The sequence below is a fragment of the Xenopus laevis genome, chromosome 3S, assembly GCF_017654675.1.
Source record: "Xenopus laevis strain J_2021 chromosome 3S, Xenopus_laevis_v10.1, whole genome shotgun sequence".
NCBI classification, from domain to species: domain Eukaryota; kingdom Metazoa; phylum Chordata; class Amphibia; order Anura; family Pipidae; genus Xenopus; species Xenopus laevis.
In genome coordinates, this window is record NC_054376.1 from 58902398 (window position 1) to 58925639 (window position 23242).

The 23242-nt window shown below is 42.4% G+C and overlaps 1 protein-coding gene and 1 long non-coding RNA gene across 3 annotated transcripts in view; one reads left to right on the forward strand and one right to left on the reverse strand.

Moving 5' to 3' along the window:
- Positions 1–3947: 3947 nt before the first annotated feature.
- Positions 3948–8283, reverse strand: LOC121402169. The gene is made up of 2 exons (XR_005966643.1): positions 8155–8283; positions 3948–4314 (listed from the first exon to the last, which is right to left on the reverse strand). It is a non-coding gene; the product is annotated as an uncharacterized LOC121402169 (long non-coding RNA).
- A 212-nt stretch (positions 8284–8495) lies between these two features.
- The window catches only part of snx22.S (sorting nexin 22 S homeolog), a 28560-nt gene continuing 13813 nt past the window's right edge, over positions 8496–23242 (forward strand). Inside the window, exons 1-2 of one of the 2 annotated variants that reach the window (XM_018254168.2) lie at positions 8496–8857; positions 20207–20290. In XM_018254168.2, coding sequence (XP_018109657.1) covers positions 8795–8857; positions 20207–20290 — 147 coding nt within the window. In that variant the 5' untranslated portion in view covers positions 8496–8794. 2 annotated transcript variants of the gene reach the window in all.

The window sequence follows — 23242 nt, forward strand, 5'->3', positions numbered from 1 at the left end:
TGCAATTTGTTGCTCTAGTGCTCTAACTTGAGCCTCCAAAGTGGCAATTTGCTCACATCCACCACAGAGGTAAGCATTTTGGATCTCTTGTTCCAAATCTGCATACATATGACAGACTGTGCACTGAGTCAGACCTTCAATCTTGCTAGCACTCATTATCCCAGTTACAGATCAAAACAGGAAAAAATATAAATAAATATATAGAAAAAAAAATGAGGGTTTAGAACAAACTTTTGACCTACAGTAGTTTGAACCTCCTTTAGTTTTCAACTCCGGTGTTTGTAACTCCACTTACAGATCCCCCACTTAACGAGCAAACACTTAAGAGAAGCTAACACTAGAGCAAGCTCCACTGGAGTCCCAGGGGTTCTATTTATACAGTCTGTTCAGGTGCAACTAATCAAACCCCACCCCCTCAAACGGAGGGAAAACTGCAAAGTAAAGCAGGTTGTGACAAACTTGCTGTAAGCACACTAGCACACTAAACAGCAAAGTTTGGTGTGCTAGTGTGCTTAAAAACCTTTTAAAAAAAATTAAACCACAGTAGTTAAATATAAACCTTAATATAAAAAAGCAGTTAAGAAATACTTATCCTTTTCAGATGATTTGTTTGCTTTTAGTTGCTTTAAACCTGTCAGCAGCCTGATTCAAACATATACTGCAGAATGTTTTCCCAGGGGTGTAACAACCGCACCCCCTCTTGGCGGGGCCCAAACCTAATTAGTTACATTACTGTGTTTTCTTGAAGGAACTACATGTCTATAGAAAAACATGTATGAATGTTAGAAAGAATAAATACATAGATATGGTTCTGAACTATTCAAAATGCCTAAACCCCTGTGGTCTGTATGTGTTCTACAGTAGCCAAGTGGTTTGAGCGTTTTCTCTCACTCTCTGATTATGGCCATATATGTACTAAGGCTCCCATTTAGTGCAAATCTCACACACTCAACACTAGTTGGTTCATGCAGACAACTTTGACAGAACAATAAATAGTTTTATCCATCAAAATTCCAATTTGTCTTATAGAACTAAAGTTTAACTAAAGAAGTAGGGAAGATGCCCCAGTACACCCTCCCCATCTGCTTCTGCTTATTTACTGCACATGCTCTGTGCTACTGTTTCTTACCAGAGCTTAGGGACCACCCCATGATATACTGTGTATAGACAATATAAATATCACCAAAAACGACTGGTTAATAAACAGTTCAGATTATTGGTACAATGCAGCTCAGACACCAGTGCAACTAGCATCAGAAATTTAATAATCAGCCTTTTAGCATCAGCTTATAGTACAGACACACCTCATTTTCTGCTTGATGACTTGCGACAACACCTAAGCTTAGATTCTCAACAGCTGCTCAAAGCCCACTGAGCATGTGAGTGTCACAGGTACTCCTAGCAAAATCCAAGATGGGAAACTCCTGTGACAATTTTGAAAGACTGGATCATTACTACTACAGAGATGCTGTACCTTTAGGCCGGATCAATAAGTTCAGTATTTAAAATATCACCTTTCCATATTCATTTTTATTGTTTAGTAAACCCAATTGTTGTTCTATGGACCCAGGGAAGTGCCATGCCACTCTATCCTGTACTAGAGCTGAGCAGATTATCAGCAGAGTCTCAAAGCTTTTGTGGTTGAGACTCAAGACAATACTTGCTCTTGCAGCAATTAGCATGATATTCTGATTCTTAAACCAGCTGTCCATCTGCCACCAATGAGTTTCATAGTGCAGCCTCAAGCAGCATAGAACTGTTTGTCAGTAACGTAACTAGGTAGGACGGGTTTTTGCATTAACAGTTATTAACAGAATCAGTCTCAGTGGGACTTGGCTTTTACTATTAATTGCTGTTCTTAGATCTTCCAGGCAGCTGTTATCTTGTGTTAGAGAGCTGATATCTCGCTACCTTCCCATTGTTCTGTTGTTAGGCTGCTGGGGGGGAAAGGGAGGGGGTGATATCACTCCAACTTGCAGTACAGCAGTAAAGAGTGATTGAAGTTTATCAGAGCACAAGTCACATGACTGGAGGCAGCTGGGAAATTAACAACATGTCTAGCCCCATGACAGACAAAATTGAATATAACAAAATCTGTTTGCCCTTTTGAAAAATGGATTTCAGTGAAGAATTCTGCTGGAGTAGCACTATTAACTGATGCATTTTGAAAAAAACATGTTTTCCCATGACAGTATCCCTTTAAGGAATAGAGCCTTGATTAGACTTTTGCCTAATGAGCGCTACTGTGAGGCTGATGACTATAAAAGTGACAAAAACTGTACATGAAAGGTTCTGAGCTAGAGGTATTCACATACACATCCAATCCTTTTGTAGTTCTCCTTGCTATTTATGGCTTTATTATATGTATAAGGGGAACAAATAAACACTGTAACTATATGCGTGTGTGAAAAGAACAGCAACATTGGTAACAAATAAGTGGAGAAAACAGAACAGAGAATAAGGATTTGCTTCTCAGAAGCAGAGCAAGTGCTATATGTATAGTTACAGTATGTTACTAGACCAGCTTCCTGTACATATCACTGTGTTGCCCGCCCCCAAGATCTGTGATTATCACCCACAACTTAAATCACTTTTTTGGGTCACTGACCCCTGTAAAATGATGGATCAAACCATACAGGTAAAAACACATTGATTCAAACAACCAAGAGTTATTTAAACAGGAATAATTATCAGGAGCCTCAGCAGAGGGTAAAATCACCTGGTTCTAGTTCCCAACAATTATATGCTCACAGATAACTCTGTCCCTGCTTTCTATAGGTTTAACTGGGAGAAGCTATGGCAAAACTAAATGCAATACTCTACATAAAGCATTATTACCTATGTGGTTAATACAAAGTTATTGTCTGTGGATAAGTTGTTTGATTTTCCTTCGCAGAGGCAAACAATATGGCACTTTCTCATAATTGGACTGCTCCCCTAGGAAACAATGTCATTCACAACATGGAGTATAAGCTGTAGTGAGGTTCTACCAACTGGAGAAGTTAAGCAGAACATTCAGCCAAGTCACAGTTCAGCTCTCCCCTGATCTAGTGAGCATGACTGCATAGGTATTATATAGATGGACAAAAAAACAGATGTTCACTGAACTGTAGCAAATATAACATCTCTAGAAGAACTAGGAGGTTAGAGGAAACAGAAAGGGAAAGATACATAAGGGAGTAAAAAATAGAAGTGAACTCTGTAAGAAGAGAACAGAAAGGTGGTAAAAGGGGAAGGATATATATGGGTCAGAACTATAAAAGTTACAATTTAGTTTGTGTTTTCTGCTCTGAATTGTAACTAATAAATGTCATATTTCTTTATAGAATTCATTGCTTCTTCCTTTCAGTTCTTAGAAGTCTTATTGTAGAATACATAAGGGATTATTGATGTCCCCACTGTTTATGTAGTTATAGGACTACAATATAAAGTGTTTGCAAAAAAATTGCAATTTCAGTTCTCTATTGCCCTCTTTATGTTCTGTGTAGATGGCAATGACCCCGTTTTGTGATGTAATGTTTTGGAGACGTATAAGTGCTAATGGTAGCACATACTCACACAGTAGCAGAAAGTTTATATATAATTCTCTTGTGTTGTTTCTGCTATGTTAAACAGTTTCTGACTGGAGACATTGTAACTTGTATGTAAATATGTATGCCTAATAATACCTACAGTATACAAATGGACATTACATAAATATTTTCAGACATCTTTGTTTCAGTCTTGGTTTTATGGTGCACCATTTGGCTAACACCCTCTTAACATAAAAAAGATTGCCCTCAAATCTCACTGTATTTGGTCATCAAACTGGGCCCTCATTCACTGGTAGACAACTGTTCCTTTAAGGAAAAGTATAGTCTTTCTGAGAAGGAAAGGCTCAGCTATTTGCAGATTAGACAAGGCTTTCAATTAATCGATAATAGAACAAAAACACAATTAAGTCATCATCAGTTTTATAAAGATTTATTACAGTTGGTTGATGATATTAAACTAAATAATATTTCATGGATCTCATTACATCTTTTAAAGTCAGTCTCCAAGGATTTAGATCCACTAGAGAATTCGAGCAAAAAATGGTCTTCATTTTTGGGAACTGATGTTTCTTCCAGGGAACTTCTACATTCTTTCCAAAATTTTAGAAAGAATATATGTTCTGAGTCCTGGAGAGACCAACATTTCCGGCTCATTCATTTAGGTTATGGCTTATTGTTCCAAAACTGTGATAGCTCTCAGAAGGTTTCTTTTTGTCCAAAATGTACAGAGAAGAATGTTGACTTCTTTCATTATATCTGGGATTGTCCAATTATTAGAAACCTATGGGAAAAAATAAAAGGTTTTATTAAAAAATTGACTAATTTAGATGTCTCTTTAAATCCTCAATATGCTCTAGTAGATGTGAAGGACTTTTTTCAGGTATCTTGCAATGGCTCTTCTATTAATGTCTCAGATGAAATATTATCTTTTTGTTGGTTAGTTATGGCAGCTACTCGGAAATCTATATTCTTGTACTGGATAAAAGAGAACCCCCCTTCTTTGAAGGACGTGCTGTCTTATCTATTTAACTTATGTATTCAAGAGGTAATTAGATTTAGAATGGATGATCTTCTCCAGAGAAATAGAATAAGGAATAGATGGTCTCTTTATATCTCATCTTTAGAGGCTGATAAGAGGTCATTTATCCTTGGTCTTATGGGACAAGATCTATGCTAATAAAATGCTAAAAGAGATATTTAATGCCTTCATTCACAAAAATGGTTCTTCATATATTTTTTGGCATTGTCAGACTTTAATTGGTAGGAGAGAATACCAGGTCTATTTTTCTAAATTATCTAAATTAATTTTATTTTACTTTATTATTATTATTCTGATATTTCATTATTTTATGTTATTTGTATTTCCCCTTTTTCTTTGTTTGTTTATTTATTTTGTTGTCTTTCATGTCAAATGTTTACTGTAATGCTCATGAATACTTCTTTTGCTCCTTATTGAAACACTGTATGTTTATCATATTGTCATATACTTGTATTTTATTGAAAATCTCAATAAAAAGAATTTCAAAAGAAAGACAACTGTTCCAGCGATACTCAAACAAAGGTAAGGACATTACTATGACTCACTGTGACTCTAGAGCTCCTGTTCCGCACTGTGGGACGTTTCTGTACTCTCCACCCATCCATTTCTTAATAAGTAGTTATTCCATTATATTATTTGTATTATTATATTATAATTGTTCCATTATATCCTTTGTTATTTTGCCCCACCTAATGAGGTAACTGTTGGTTAAAGAGACCTGGCTTAGTTCTTATGTTATGTTGCTGTGGAGCAGTTAGCTCATGCAGGACTCCTACCACTTACTCCTACCATACAACCTGCTTTATAAGGGGAATTCAGATACTACTTTGTGGCTGGCTGACACACATACATATTTCATACATTTACTGGTATTGTGTGTGGAAAACCCAGGCTCCTAGATGTTGTTCTATAGTTTGGTAAAACAAATACTGTATATGGGGTAAAGCAGGCCCGGAGTGGCAATCTGTGGGTTCTGGCAAATGCCAGAAGGGCTGCTGTAAGTTGCCATGGTCAGTCACTATTTCTTGGGCTAATGGGGGCTGTTTGGGCTGCTGTGTGGCCTGTTTGGGCCTCTGTGTTCCTGAAATGCCAGGGCCTATTTTGAATCTCAGTCCAATACCCACTATGTGCACATGCTGCAAATGTAAACGTGTTAAGCTGTAAAATTTTATCATTTTTTATTAGATATGCCCAGATTTATGGACAGGCTGCAAGGGCCCAAGCCTAGGGCAGAGTGCGATTTAGGGATTTAAACCTGGTAAAACTTAACCCAACAAGAGCCTGTGTGCTTCATGTACTTGATATAAGGAACATCCAAGGAAGACCTAAAATAAAAATGCCCTGAAGGTCTGTTAGAATCAGATGTAGATTAGAAAGCCCCTAATAATGGCCTATAGAAAGCAGAAATGAAAACTAACATTAGTCAGTATTAAGCAGGTGTTTTATTTCTGCACAGACACAGTATTAGACTAAAGAGTGGGCAATTATAATCAATCCAAATCCATACAAGCATTTTTTTAAAAATGTATGCAGTATCTTATATAGGCTTACACAGGAAATAAATATACTTTGTAATCAATTATTAAAGGGAATCATCATTTTTAACAGTATTTGTTTAATTGCTTAAAAAATGTTTACATTAAACATATCAATAACGTATTTTAAGTATTGATTAAACTATTCACATGGAGACAATGTGCAGTAATTGCACAGCCTGACATATATTGTAATCAAATGTAAGGCTGCACTTTCCACTTGCACAATTTCACCAAGAGGGTTATTAACCAAGCTGGCGCAAGGAACTGGAATAAAAATAAAGTCTGATTGACAAAAGCCTTACTCCAGTTTCAAGAATAATGCATGTTTTTTTGCATTTTGACCCAGAGTTGTTGTTGCAGCTGCCACTTTTATGAATTTGGAGCACAGTGTTGGACTGACCCACTGGGATACCAGGAAAACTCCTGCTGGGCCCAGGTGTTAGTGGGCCCTTTTGCTTCTAACCATTTGGCCTATTTCATGGTCATTTCCTATTTCTTTATGGGGAAAAAAAGGAAAAATGTATTTACTTACCTGAAACCCCGGTCCGGTGCTCCTATCAGCAGAAAACTGCACCGGCCTGGGGTTATTCCAGAGAGCACCATGGAGCGATCCTCTTCCGGCGTCTTCTTTCTTCAAATTTCCCAGGGCAGGCGCATGGCAGTAGAAATAGCCAGATTTTTAGTTAAAATTCAGCTTTTCCCTCTAATGCGCATGTGCAGCTGTGAGAAGAAAGAAGAAGCCGGAAGATGATCGCTCTGTGGTGCTCACTGGAATAACCCCGGGCCAGTGCAGTTTTCTGCTGATAGGAGCCGTGCCTGGGGTTTCAGGTAAGTAAATACATTCACTTGGGGATGCCTAACATTTGGCACCCCAAGTGTGCAGGGCCGGAACTAGGGGTAGGCAGAAGAGGCACCTGTCTAGGGTGCAAAGCTGTGGGGGCACTGGGCAGGTACCTGTTCAAAGGTTTTCTGCCTACCAGGGGGCCCCAAAAATTTTGTTGTACGGGGCCACGTGATTTCTAATGGCGGCCCTGGGGGTATCTGACCGGGTGCCTTGTCAGCTTGGCCTGGCCCTGCAAGTGTGAAACGACTTTCCTTCTCCTTTAACATAATAAATATGTGAATGAAAAGAATGAAACAGGAGGGTAATTTAGACAAGCTGTATGTTGACAGTTTCTTGAGATCTACTGATCACCAACTTAAGGTCTACTGGTAGATCCCAATGTAGCTTTTGGGCACCCCCTGGACTAGGAGTAATTAAGAGCATAAGTGAGGAGAGGAGGAATAATAGTTTGGAAAGTGAGGTTTCCTGGTGGGCCTAGCAGTGGCGGAACTACGGGGGGGCAGGGTGTGCGAGCGGGCCAAGGTCAGCACCCCCTCAGGGCCACCCGGCAGCCCGCGCGCCATTGAAATCCGGTGTTTACGGAGGGGGGCGGGGGCCCGGCTGTGCGTCACGCACCAGGGCCCGCCCCCCTCTAGTTACGGCACTGGGGCCTAGAGTTGCCACCTGGCCAGTATTACGGTAGAAATGATGCTTGATGCCAATGTTATTAATAGGAAAAAAAAGTCAAGAATATAGGAAGGTCGGTATTTTTTTCCAGAAAAGGCGGCAACCCTAGGTGGGCCCCTGTCATCCCAGTCTGACACAGTTGGAGCAGCACCTCTGAATCATATCAGCTTGCCATACACGGGCAGATAAAGCTGCCGATATCGGTAGTTTGGACCGATTTGACAGCTTATCTGCCCGTGTATGGGGGCTTCCGACGGGTCTTCCCGATCGATATCTGGCCACGATATCGATCAGGAAGGTTGGATTTTTACCCGACCGACCCGTCGGAGCCGCTTGGCGCATCGTAATTCGATCGTTCGGCCGTACGTTCGAATAACCCCCGATATAGCCAACCCATGCAGTTTAATGGCATATCGGGGAAAGATCCGCTCGTTTGGCAATGTCGCCAAACGAGCGGATCTTGGAGTCTATGGCCACCTAACACTTGGAAAATGCTGTACGATTTTGGCGTTATTTGCTTGCGTCAATACTCACTTTCCAAAAGATGGAGTTACTTGGGGGAGGGGGAGACACGGACACTCCAGCTTTTTGAAATGGAAAGCCCTTTTGTTGTAAGGTTCTAGGGCAGCCAGAAAAGCGACACTCGTGTAATTGGCCAGTCAGCTGCTGCTTCTGTGTATTTGTCACTGACAATGGCAGAGTGTGGCCCAGAGGCTGCAGGAGGAGATGTAATGCTCAAGCGATCCAATAAGAAATGCTAGACTGTATATGTGGGCAGATAAGCACTCCCATTAGCAGCAGTCGCTTTATCAGGTCTGTCCGGATAGGATAATAGGGGAGTGGGAGTAGGGGAGGCTGTTCTCATACACAAGTGCACATGAATGAGCCGGGACAGACGAGCAGTAGGGTCGCTAAGTACAAACAGCTGAAGAGGACGCACAGTTATAGACAGAGCGGCGGGTGGCATGAATACTTCTGATGTGTGCGACCCCCGGACACTCTGACCCCTCGCTGAGCCGATGTGAATTTCTGTCTGGAACACTTGCGCCCACGCGATGCGGTTAAGGGATCCAGACCCATTGGCCGGATTGTGATCGCCCTGTGATTGGATTTGTGCCATGTGGACACTCTGAGCTTCTTCCCTCAGTCCGTTGCTTTGTCCCTGGGCGAGACCATGATCGAGGTGTGCGTCCCGTCTGTGGGACATGAGCTGTACAAGTCCGACAAGACTCACACTGTAAGTCAGTAGGGAGAACTGCCAGTGTCTCTGTGTGTGTATATGTATGTACTCTCTTAGCTGCATTGTCTCAATGGGGCTCGTTTATAAACACCAGGCAGATTTGCACCTGGGCAGTAACCCATAGCAACCAATCAGCTTTTTTTTCAGCCAGCTGCAAGTTGAACACTGAAAGTAACAGTTTGATTGGTTGCCATGGGTCACTGCCTAGGTGCAAATTTGCCCAGGGTTTATAAATGAGCCCCACTGTGTCTTGTACTGAATGACAAGCAGCAGCGCTATAACCAGCAACATTAGCCTTACGGCGCTGGGATCAGCCTGGAACGCTGGAATCATTCAGCTGCCTCTCTTATTCAATTCATATGGGGAGGAAGCGCTTTACTTAACTGAAGTGAAGAGTAAAATGCACTAGGAAAGTTACCTATGAATAAAAAGGCTGGTGATTTGATACATGGCATTGCCTGTGCTGTAGAGCTGCTGGGAGGGAGCCCATTTATCTGCTGGGTGGGGAATGTTACATAGGCTTGTGAATTTGTTGTTGTCTCTGGGGTAAATATTACAGCAGCAGCCGGTGCCTCATTATCTGACTAACAGCAAGCCAGACTGCCAGACCCTTGTACTGATAACTGCAAGGATCCTTGTCACTTGTACACATAACACCATACCAGTCACTGGATAAGCAACATGTGGCCCCCAGATGTCTAACTGCAAGTTCCAGTATGCCTGTTGAAGCATGATGGGTGCGGAACTATCTGATGGAACACATACTGGCCACAGCTAGGGTTACCACCTTTTATGGAGGAAAATCCCTGCCTTCCTATATATTTATCATTTTTCCCTATTAATAACATTGGGATCAACCATCATTGTTACCGGCCAGGTGGCAACCCTAGCCACAGGGCAGTTCTAAGCATTTTAGGGGCCTTGGGAAAGTATAGGGGCTCCATATTGATGAGATTCTGCCATCAGCACAGGGTCCCTCACTGTCCCTCTCAGGTGCAAGACCAAGGGCAGCTGCCTCTATTTGGCACCCCCTAAGGACAGCTCTGATTGAACACCCATGATCAATACCAGGGATGTCAAACTCAGATGATATACAGTATAGGGATTTAAAGAGTCGGTAGAAGGTCAGAGATGCCTATAAACACAATGGTTTGTAAATATTCTAGTTTACTAAGGGTAACCAAACTCTGTTACCACCATTCTTTAGTTCATTATTCGTCAGATTTATAAATGTAACTCAATTTTAGGCTACTCTTATGTGCAGGGGCATAACTACAGAGGAAGCGGAGCCTGCGGCTGCAGGGGAGGCCAGGAGATATTTGGGGCCCATGAGGCTCTAATCCACATACAATTTCAAAATTGTTAAAACAAGTTAAGTTCTAGACATTTTGGGGACTTGAAAAATAATTTGCTGTTGGGCCCTGTGTGTATAGCTATAACCAACTTAATTCCCCATTGCATAGAAGTTGGAACTGGAGAGGCCAGGAGGGCTGTGGCTTCCCCTAGAATTTACACACAAACACAAACAAGTCAATCTTCCATGGTGACTGCCCCCTTTGTTAGGGCCGCAACTCTTACTATAACAAATAAGAAAAGAGTTGTTAGACAAGAGAGTAAAAGCAGGGAATGCATGTCTGAGGCCACAAAGTACCAGCAAGAGGGCTGCATTCAACTCCCAATGGTTTGACATGCCTGATTTATATCTTAACTCAGTTTGTGAATCCCAGTTCCTGACATCCCCATGTCGTTACAATAATGTATTTTAACGGCTGATTTTGGTTGACACTAATTCCAAAGTAATGAAAGATGTCTTTTATAATTCTTAAACCTCATCTCTTTTCATACTGCATGTAGCTATGTACACACCTGCATATCCACGTTAACTGCTGTTTATGTACATTAACCATGGAGTGCACTTCAGCTAGCAGAGAGTGCTGCCTGTCATTTCTGTGAATAGGAACCTCTTGTGACTGGCAGTTTTGAGAATTTATTTTTATTAAGATACATTTTAATAAGATCTAAACACTGGCCTGCTAAAATATATTTATATTTAGACATTATAGATGTCCTTTAGTAACTAGAAAACTCTCACTGCTCTCGGCCAGATCTGAGTGCATTTGATAAATCCAGTAGAACACTCACCAACTGACTTATAGAAACATGTAAGTTTGGAGTATTCAGAGTGCGTTTGGAGTATTCAGCTTAGTTAGGTAGATTAAGATGATTCAACATCTGACATATTTATAACAAGTCCCTGTTTAACCTTTTGTATGGGAAAAGGTAATTAAGGGATGTCTGTATCCATTTAATAATAGGGTAAATGGTTAGTGCTAAATGGCTACACCCCTCACATGTACCATTTCAACAGGCAAAACTCACAGGCACTGATATTCTGAATTTAACTGCCTTGTAGCAAGTAAGTATGAATTGAAATTTGAACCAAATAGCAATCAAGTCTTACACTGGAAGCACAGCTGATTTTAGACTGAACAGAGTTTTGAAAAGGAGAAACCAAAGCAAAGCTCCAGCTCTTTATTGCTTACTTTGTAAAATAAAGTCTTTAACAGTGGGATTGATTTATAGATTTTGATGCTGACCACTTTCTGGGAGATAACAAGTCATTATTATATACTGATTATATTATATCATAATTACATAGTGCAGACTGTACACAGAGTTTTGCAGAGATTGTCTATACACTTGAGTCCCTGCCCCAGTGGAATATATTATCTAAGATCCCTATCACATTAGTTATTTCTGACTATCCATGCCAGTGATACAGGGAGCAAATTAGTGCACAGGTTACCCTAGGCCAGAGGTCCCTAACCTTTTTTACCCATGAGCCACATTCAAATGTAAAAACAGTCGGGGAGCAACACAAGAATGAAAAAGTCCCTTGGGGTGCCAAATAAGGGTTGTGATTGGCTATTTCCCAAGTCACCCATGGCAGACAATTCACCAACATGGGTTAATCCCGCCTATCAGGTCACTGGACAGGAAAGTGTTAACGATCGGTTTAAATACCTTGCTCCTCCCAGCAATCCTCGTCTTTTTTCCTGTCCAGGTCACGACAGGCTGCTACAGACTGCTACAGGCTGCTACAGATGGCTAAAAGGCTGCTAAGCTTACCATACCAGAGTGGGTCTCTCTCTCTCTCTCTCTCTCTCTCCCCTCTGATGCCTCCAAGTGCACCCTATACGGGTTGTGGTGAGAAGAACCCGTTGGGCAGGGTTATGTGCTGGAGCTGCTGTAAGAATTCCCTCCTAAGGGTAGAGAGGAGGACGAAGCAGTCCAGAGGATCAGCCGTTTCAGATGGATTCGAGGCTGGGTAAAGTGTTTGTTCCATGGAAGAGCACACACGCCAATACTGACGCGGACGCGCGTCGAGTACGGACGCGGAAGCGCGTGTAAGACGCGCGCCTGAGTTGACGCGAACGGAGTGACGCGTGCCGGAAGTGACGCACGCGGAAGACGCGCGCTCAAAGAAGTCGCGCCCCCGGAAATGGACGCGCGCCGGGAATGGCGCACACGAAAGACGCGCGCCCGGAAGTGACGCGCGACCGGACTGACGCGCGGGAAAACGGCGTCAGGAAGTGACGCAATAAGAAGACGCTGGCAATGTGTGCAAGGCTGGCGTTTTGGCTGGATGTGATAGTACACTTCGCCGGAAGTTGGAGAGCGTTGGTTCACTCGGCTACAGATTGTGAGTGCCTTTCCAGTGGAATCTTGCTTTTGTAATTGAATTTATGCTTATGGAATAATGTATTACAGGTTACTATGGATCAGCCTGGCTCTGGAAAAGGATCTCAGCCCAAAGGTCCTAGGTAAGCTGGCTGTGGATATATGGATGTAATGAGAGAGAACGATAATTAGTGGCTGATGGTTGTCTTTTCCATTTTCAGCCTACATGTGTCAACTGAATTGCAGAAAGGACAGGTGACTTTCCCGGTGCATGATTCAATTAAGGAAATCATCAGCTCTGAATGGAAGAGAACAGAGAAAAAGTTTGTTATCCAGGGGAAGTTTGCAAAAAAGTATCCGGTGGAGGAGTCTTTCTCTAAATTGTGGGACAATCCGCCTAAAGTCGACGCTGCGGTGGTAAGGTTGGCAAGAAAGACGACGCTGCCAGTGGATGATGCAGCAGCTTTCCGTGATCCAATGGAGAAACGGATCTAAACCAATCTCAAGAAGACGTTTATAGCGGCAGGCGCCCTCTGAATCAGTTTGTCAACTGCAGGCGCTTCAAAATGGAATCACTGACGTCCATCCTACAAGCAGTTCCGCCACAGTCATGGCTAATAAATCTGGACTTGAAGGACGCATATTTCCATGTACCAGTGCACAAGACACAACGGAAGTATCTTCGATTTGCTTTCAGAGGTCAACATGTCCAGTTTACCTGCCTTCCCTTTGGCCTCTCAACGTCCCCAAGAACATTTACGAAGGTCCTGGTCACGGTCGTGGCTTTTCTAAGAGTAGAAGGTGTGCCTATATTTCATTACCTGGACGACATTCTGTTGGTGGCTTCATCAAGAGAGGAAGCTCTGAAATTCAGGGACAGAACAATCCTGGTTCTAACAGTTCGGTTGGGTAATAAACTGGGAGAAGAGCAGCTTACTTCCGTCACAAAGGATAGTCTTCTTGGGTGCACACCTGGATACGCAGGAAGGAATAGTTTCACTTCCTCAAGAAAAGATACAGCATATATTGAGACAAATAAGACAGTTCAAAGAACAACAAAGAGTCTCAGTGAGGTCATGCATGTCGGTCCTAGGTCTCATGGCATCTACGATCCAGATGGTGAAGTGGGCCAGGTGGCACATGAGGCCTCTCCAACAATTCTTCCTGAGGGAGAATGCTTCAAGACAATTGAAACTAAATTCACGAATTGTAGTTTCAGAGGACGCCAAAGACAGTTTAAGTTGGTGGCTGGTTGTAGGAAACTTGACTCAGGGGATGGTCCTTGCAAACCCCCCGTATGTGGTGATCACGACAGACGCTTCAGAGAGAGGCTGGGGTGCAGTACTGGAAGGCCGCAGTGTTCAAGGTCATTGGAACCTGCAGGGTGTCTCCTCAAACATTCTGGAACTACGGGCCGTGAAAGAGGCGTTGCTGGCCTTTTCAGAAAAGATTCTACATGCCTGGGTAAAGATTCAGTCAGACAATGTTACAACTGTGTCTTATGTGCAGAAGCAAGGTGGCACCAGAAGCGCCCGACTGCTAAAAGAACTGGCCCCAATAATGACGTGGGCAGAGGAAAATCTAGAAGGGCTGACAGCCTTACATATTCCAGGCAGTCAGAATACGGAGGCAGACTTTCTCAGTCGCAACACCTTGCAACCAGGAGAATGGAGTTTATGTCTGCTTACCTTTCAAGGCGTAGTACAAAGGTTCGGAAGGCCAGAAATCGATCTTATGGCCACGGACAAAAACCACAAGTGCAGCAGGTTCTTCTCCAGGGCACCATGTCCTCTGGCAGAAGCAGTGGATGCACTCCTCCAGGATTGGAGCAGGATATTTGGTTATGTCTTTCCGCCCTTTCCAATGATTTGGAGGGTGTTGAAAAAGGTGGATGTCGAAAAAGCCTTGGTCATAGCCATAATTCCGTATTGGCCGAGACGCCCTTGGTTTCCGCTCCTGCAGAGTTTGGCAGTAGAGCCACCTCTGAGACTGCCTCTTCAGCCGGATTTGTTATCCCAGGGCCCAGTGGTCTACGAGGGAGTGGATTCCCTGTCACTGACGGCATGGAAATTGAAAGGCAGAGGCTAGCAGAATATGGTTTCCAGGACGATCTGGTAAATTTCTTATTGAAGGCTAGGAGGGCTTCTACCTCGGCTCAATATTACAGGGTCTGGAAGTGTTTCGCAGAATTGCAGTACAACACAAGTTTGACCCAAAAGATCCTACTGTCCAACAGGTGATTCAGTTCCTGTTTGTGGGTTTCCAGAGAAAACTTAGCACAAGCACTCTGCGAGGTCAAGTCTCCGCATTATCTGCATTGTGTGGTCATTCCTGGGCGGAGGAGCCTCTGGTTAACCGGTTCTTCAACGCAATGAGAAGGGTGTGTCCTTTCAAGAAATCCAGAGTTCCACCTTGGGACCTTACGATTGTCTTACGAGCCTTAATGTCTTCACCTTTTGAGCCTTTGCGGAAAGCCTCGGACTGGCATGCGACGTTGAAAGTCCTGTTTCTGGTCGCTATTACCTCAGCTTGCAGGGTTGGAGAGATTTCTGCTTTGTCAGCAAAAGAGCCAGACACAGTTGTCTATCCGGACAAAGTGGTTATGAGACCATCTTTTGAGTTTCTTCCAAAAGTAATTTCCCAATTTCATGCCGATTTGGAAGTTACACTACCTTCCTTCTGCCCATCTCCAAAGTCTAACAAGGAGCGAGAATGGCATACTTTGGACCTGGTGAGGGCCGTTTCGCGTTATCTGACGCGAACGAAGGATTGGCGAAAATCTGACAAGTTATTCCTGATTCCGAGGGGCCCTAGAAAGGGTATGGCACCAGCTAAATCTACGATTGGCCGCTGGATTGTCTCCTGCATTGCTCTAGCTTATCGGTTGACAGGCAATGAGATTCCTAAGGACCTGAGGGCTCACTCTACAAGAGCCATGGCTACTTCCTGGGCGGCGGAAGCCAGGGCCCCGCCAGACCTCATCTGCAAGGCTGCTAGGTGGACATCTTCTTGTACCTTCATTCGTCATTACAGACTGAATGTGATGTTGTCTCAAGATGCAAAGTTTGGAAGAAAGATTTTGCAATCTGTTGTTCATGCTAAATAAAGTTTTTTGGTTGATCGATAATGGTCCCTCCCTTCTTTAAGCTTGGGGAAATCCCATGTTGGTGAATTGTCTGCCATGGGTGACTTGGGAAATATAGAAATTTTTTTCATACTCACCGTAATTTCTATTTCCAAGTCACTTCCATGGCAGCATTCACCAACTTCCCTCCCTTCTTCTGGAGCTTGTTACTAGACGAGGATTGCTGGGAGGAGCAAGGTATTTAAACCGATCGTTAACACTTTCCTGTCCAGTGACCTGATAGGCGGGATTAACCCATGTTGGTGAATGCTGCCATGGAAGTGACTTGGAAATAGAAATTACGGTGAGTATGAAAAAATTTCTATATTTTGTAGTTTTTATGCAACTAAAACATGTTTCCAAGCCTGGAATTCAAAAAAAGCACCTGCTTTGAGGCCACTGAGAGCAACATCCAAGGGGTTGGAGAGCAACATGTTGCTCACGAGCTACTGGAGAGCAACATACAAGGGGTTGGAGAGCAACATGTTGCTCACGAGCTACTGGTTGGGGATCACTGCCCTAGGCTATAGCTTAGGGGCAGAATGTGATCAGGGGCCCATTTCTATTTTCCTTTCTTTTTAATATTTATTTTTATTAGCGCTGCTGGGTCCAGTCTGGTGCACCTGCTAAGAGAAGAAGGCAGATTTCACTGGTGCCCGTGGAATTCAACTCAGCTTGGGTGCACATATGCCGGGTTCTGCACACATCCGGATCCAGCAGAAGCCTAGAAAGGGGCCTTGTGTGGATGTAGCCTAGAGCCCCCACATGTCATGAATCCACCACTACACTGATGCCATACCACACCTGCTTGGCATCTAGGCCTTGCTGAATGCTTGTTCAGGGGATTGTGACATAATACAGGGCCTATAAGAGATGATAAGGGAAGGCTGAGGAGCCATACTGAGACAATGATTGCATTGACAAGAGTAGGCACACTGACAAAGGGATGCTCTTTTCTGTATTACGCTTGTGCTAATAGCAGGAAGCAAGCAATTGCTTTAAATAAAATATGTAAAATACATGAGGCAAAGGTATTATAGCTGCTGTCATACTTGAAATTAATGTAACACAGAGGAGTAGGAGAATGTTTTAGCTGTGAGCATCATGGCAGTTCTCCGTAAAATGTATGAAAGCATATTTCTGCTGGAATTATGGAATTATCTGCTCAAAAATTTACTTATACAAATGCAGTGTGCAAAGAGCAATACGAGCACATGTTGCTATGGTCTTTACTCAGAATGTAGCATTTCACCCCACAATTTCTGTGTAATCGTGGTAGTGAGAGGAAGTTGTTATTGGATGGAATTGTCAGGATGTTGCCATTTCTATCACTCTGTATTAAAATGATACCTGCATGCCATTCTTTAGCCGCATGTACACTGATGTATTAACAATGCCTGCTGTGGGAACCTTTGATCCAACGACCATCATTCCCCTGGATCAAAATGAATCGCTTGTGCGCGGTTCATAAAAGGTAGCAGGACAGGCACTCTTGTACCTAGCGCAACTATATAGGGTTATTTCTAACCCTCTTATCTCCCACTTACTACAAGCAGCTAAATCACTTATAACAAAAAAAATTGTATATCACCTGAGGCCCCAACGTTAGCAAGAAGAATATAAAACAAATGGAAAAAATTACCCACATAATTCACAATAAAAGCAGTCATTATAGGGAAATTTTGTCACCATAGACTAACTATATTAGGACATTTAATGGTTAAAGTATAAAGGGTCTGTTTTTCATTAATATCTGTTTAAACTATCAATACTACTGTAAAGGTCACAAGGGTAGAATTCACGTTGAGACATGCAGTATTATCCTGTTGTTTAGCTATTTAGACAAAACGTATATACTGTATGTTTTTCTGTCTTTTTTTTCCTCCCTTTTTCTTCTGTACCCTGTAAAATAAAAAAAAAGCAAGTGCTTGTCCGCATGCTTGAACTTGTGCATGTGAAACAGTGTGCGCATGTACTCTCCAACAGTTTAAAAGGATTGTAATTGTGAAGGGCCTAAACTATGGGAAGTTGGTATGTGCCTGGTGCCCCTCCAACTTTTGCGCCCTAGGCATTTTCCTCTTCTGCCTACCCCTAGTTCCGGCCCTGTTTCCTATTCATGTTCCAGTCTTTTATTCAATTCAATGCATGCTAGGGTAATTGGAACCCTAGCCACTAGATTGCTGAAATTGCTAGAAAACTGCTGAATAAAAAGAGAAATTACTCAAAAACTACAAATAAATATGAAAATTGCAAATTGTCATAGAATATCACTCTCTACATCATATTAAAGTTAACTCAAAGCTGAACAATGCCTTTTAAGTTATCAGTACATAGCCATTTTCTGATTGCAAAATATGAATATGTGTAGTAGATGAATTTTGTTTAGAACTTGAGTGACTTTTAGGATAACTGATTCCAACACAAATCAAAGAAAACATTTTTTCGACAGATCCAGTGTCTCTTGCCAGTGTTGGTAGACCGGTAACAAGATCCATTCTCATTGTTTAATAAGTGAATCCTTACAATCTTAGCAGCATTCTAGCAGACTGAGTAGGAACCAGTATTGGTGGAGGTGAACTTTGCTCAGTCCTAGGAGCATATTAAGCAAGGGATGTGGGGTGGGTCTGGAAAAGGTTAAGGGGTCGGGTTGCAGAAAAACAAAAGTGTGCATTCGCTGTACCTCTGATCTCATTCTCAGTCCAAGTGCACGGGGTGTCCTATTTCTGAAATCCCTTGTCCTCTATTTTGGCACCCGAATAATGTTGGCGATAGCCAAATGTAGGTTTAAATAAATAAATAACTACAGCAGAGGAATGCTCATCAAATGTGAAAAGTGCACTGAGGTTGATTTCTTTTATGGTTTGTGCTGCAAGAATATCATATTCCTTGGACCTTGGAGTCCTTGTAAATGATAAACTTGGCTGTAGCAAGCGATGCCAGTCAGGAGCTGCAAGGGCAAATAAGGTCTTGCGCTTTATTTAAAGGGGCATTGATTCACGGGAGGAGGTCATTTCTATGGGCATTTTAAAAGAGTATTTATCAAATGCCATAGAAATGAATGGAAAGTGGCAGAATTTCACTCTAGTGGACTGTGGTGATCTCTGACTTCACTCTTTGCCATTGTATGAAATGTATCGGATAGCTATATCTATACGTGTATGTAGACTTATCGTAAGTGCCTGCTATACCACTGCACAGTACCATAGGCAACACCAACTACTCCTCCAGCTGAGATGCACACCTGGGCTTAGATTCTACATTCCAGAAGTGCTAAGACAGAGCAGATGTTTGGATGGATCTGCACAGCTGTCACAGTCATTGGCTTCACTATTCTGATAGTGCCAACTGTCCAAACAAAGAATTTGTACTGGATTCCACTGGGAGCCTACTGCTCTAATCTAGATGTTTTGAGTCAGTTGCTAATATACACACTAGCGCAAAATATGCTGTGTTTAATCAGCTATGCACTTTTAAGGCGTTTCACAGAGTACATTTGGCTTAAAATAGCTTGGAATTGGTCAGACACTGGTAGGGTGTTTTTTAAACAACACTGAGGGCTGTAAGACTGGATGAACCCACAGCCAGCCTCCTCTGCTATAACATTACTGTTCTGCTTACCCCTTATTTGCCAGTTATACCAATATCAGCCCCTGTAAATAATGCCCCAAACGAAGTCAATGTGGTGCTAGCTGAACACCCAAACAGCCTGAGCAAATTGCAATACATATCCAAAAAGTACAGTGCAAAATTGTTTTAGATTAATTAAATTGTGTATATTATACATCACCAACAACAAAGAATATCTCTAAATGTTTCAGTCTTCACTGGGTCCATGTGAAGACCAAAAATTTGAGACAAATTCTTTCTTGTGCATTGATCTGAATCATTGTTTCCCGCTCTGATTGTACCTGCTGTCTTGGACTTAAATGGCTGCTACTGTCAGAGATCACATGTATATAACTCAAATATTTTTTTTCTCCCACAGTGCATTGTGCACTCTACATCTTCTTTTGGCTTTACCCATGCTAAACAATCAATTAATGCTGAATGCAAGACTGTACTAAAAGCTTGACTGAGCATGCTCCCAATGTCCTTGTACCCACAGGCACACTTTGTGTGGCATTGCTGACATATAATTAGAATGCATACATTCCTTTTAAAGGTGGTGCAAATTGCAGCCACAAACCTACCATTCACAGTCAGGCTAAAATAACGTTGTGTCTGATATGGACCAGATGCACTGCTTTGCACGTGTTTTCTGCACTTTTTACCCCCACTTGGTTAAATTTGCCTTAGCTCTATGGCAACTCACTTTCAGAGGGGTCTCCTTCTCCCTGTGTTGCTTGATACCTTCATCCTAAATTTCTAAATACAAAACAGTGGTACACTAGCTGCCTCTAGGAGACTAAAAATCCAGCCTTCTTGTATGTGTAGAAGCGGAGAAATGGCACTTTATGGCACTTTTTTTCCAAATGTTGACATAGGTATGTGCTTCACACTAAAAGCAGTGAGTACTTACAGTTCTCTTTTCTGCCTGACAGGTCTTTAGAATGGATGTTTTGTTCAATGGCCGAAGACATACACTTGACAGACGCTACAGTGAATTTCATGCACTTCATAAACTGGTAAGGGATCTTCTAATATTTAGAGTGTGAAACCAACTGCAGTTGTTTCATTTCAGACCATAATAATTTTTGTCGTTTAAGTGTAGAACTGTAACCCTTACATAGTTACCTAGTTAAATTGGGATGAAAAAGAACAAAGTCCATCAAGTTCAACCCCTCCAAATGAAACCCAGCATCCATACATACACTGACCCCCTCCATACACTCCCATAGATTATATATACCAATATCTATACTAACTATAGAGTTTAGTATCACAATATCTTTGGATATTAAGCTTGTCCTAGAAATAATCCAAGCCACTCTTTAAGGCATTAACATAATCAGCCATCACAACATCATCCGGTAGGGCATTCAACAACCTCACTGTCCTTACTGTGAAGAACCCCCTATGCTGCTTCAAATGAAATTTCTTTCCCTGTAGTCTAAAAGGGTGACCTCTGGTACGGTGATCCTCTTTATGAGTAAAAAGGTCCCCTGCTATTTGTCTATAATGTCCTCTAATGTACTTGTAAAGTGTAATCATGTCCTCTCAAGTGTCTTTTTTTTACAGAGAAAACAACCCCAACCTTGACAGTCTCTCCTCATAATTTAAGTCTTCCATCCCTCTAATCAGTTTAGTTGCATGTCTCTGTACTCTCTCCAGCTCATTTATATCCCTCTTAAGGACTGGAGTCCAAAACTGCACTGCATACTCCAGATGAGGCCTTACCAGGGACCTATAAAGAGGCATAATTATGTTTTCATCCCTTGAGTTTTTGCTCTGTTTTATGCAAGACAGAACTTTACTTGCTTTAGTAGCCACGGAATGACACTGTCTGGAATTATACAACTTGTTATCTACAAAAAACCCCCAGATTAGTTTTTACCAACATACATAACCTTGCATTTATCAACATTGAACCTAATTTTCTAGTTTGCTGCCCAGTTTTCCAATTTAGTCAAATCACTCTGCAAAGTGGCAGCACCCTGCATGAAACCTATAGTTCTGCACAATTTTTTGTATCATCAGCAAAAATAGAAACCCACCTTCAGGTCATTAATAAACAAGTTGAAAAAGGACAGAGGCATGCGGCACTCCACTAACAACACTGGTACAAGAAAATGTTCCATTTACCACCACTCTTTGTAATCTATCTTTTAGCCAGTTCTCTATCGAGGTAAAAATACTATGTTCCAGGCCAACTTCCCTCAATTTAACCAGTAACCTTCTGTGTGGAACTGTATCTAGTGCTTTAGCAAAGTCTAAGTAAATCACATCCACTGCCATCCCAGAATTGAGGTCCCTGCTCACCTTCTCATAAGAAGAAATTAAATTAGTCTGGCAAGATCTATTATACAAAAAACCATGCTGGCATGGGATCCCTTTTTGAATAGTGGAACCACATTAGCAATTCTCCAGTCTCTCTGCACCATGCCAGACCTCAATGAATCCTGAAAAATTAAGTAGAGGTTTGGCAATCACAGAGCTAACTAAGCTCGCTTAGTACCCTAGAATGAAAACCATCTGGTCTCGGACTTTTGTCTATATTCTTGGCACACTAACTTGCTTATGCAATTCAGGCTGACTATCTAACACAATTTAACGGGGATGTTATTAATGCATGCACAGTTTAGTTCTTTCCCTCCTAAGAGCTCTTACTACCCAGGTAGTGATACCTTCCCTCAGAGCCTGGCCATGTGCCCTAGGCAATCTGGCTATTTACATTGCCTCCCACCCCCTGACACACACACAGATGTGCATAGTCCGTCTCACTATGAGAGATCAGCCCAGCATAACTGAGGAGAGTGGAGACAGGGGACCAGACTAGGTGTTAGCAGCAGAGAAGAAGGTCTGTGCCTGGTGCCCAGCTTTTCACCCTAAGCAAGTGCTTCTTCTGTCTACCCCTAGTTCTGGCCCTGCCTTCCTCAAAGTACCTCTTCTTGGAAAAAGCATTTGCTCCCACTAAGTAGACAAACACACACACGACTTGTCCTTACACAAGAGCCACACACTTGTAGTTCTATCAATATCCTTCCCTTGATGGTTTACTCATTGGTGTGCTCAGAGACTGGTGCACTGGAGTTCAAACAGCAGCTTTGCAACACTGACACTCTCCACATTAGCACTGGTCGCCTCCTGGATGTTTGGCAGGTAACAGGATGGGGTCTTTCTGTGTAGTTGGACCTCCAGGCTTCACCTCCTGGCCAAGCTCAGCCAACATTGCCTTTTCCCTGCTCACCTAGACATTGTCTCTTCGTATGGGAGTGGCAGCAGGAGATCGTTTTAGCCTCTTGTTGCCCACCCTGTAGCTTTGGTATCAAAGACAGGCTTCCGTTGGGTCATCCACCTTTCCAAGAATTGTATCTTGGGGATCCTACCACACTTCAGACACTTCTCCCATCTCCCAGCCAATCAGATTGCTGTCCCTTTCTGTAACCAGGCTGGATAATGTCACCGTAATATTTAAAGGGGACTTATTGTGTAGACAAAACAATGTACCTTTCCATTACACTCTTGTAAATGTAGAAATACTGCTTGTGTAAATGCAGGGCTGTGATTGGCTACCCACCTCCTACTGTGCTTCAGTCAAGGACCATTGGGGCATGCCCACCACTCATTTGAACCACAGACAGGGAGCAGAGAAGGTGTATGGGGAACTCCATTAAAAGGAACATATTTGAGTAATGCTATATGTTCCCTTTTAAAGATCCATATTACACCCAAGGATTCCTAATCCTCTGCCAAGCTGAAATCAATCGGTACAGGTACCTCCTCTATGTGGTGGTCAGCATACAGATAATCATAGTATATTTTCTGTGCAAAATTTTATCCAGCCTCTTCCAAAACTAGGTACATAGAGTTAATAGGAAATGTTCCACAAAAACTAAATGCAGGGTTCCTTGTAATATACCAATGTACAGGTGAAAAACACAGTGGCAAAATGCCAGGAACAGTTTAGAAAAGACAGG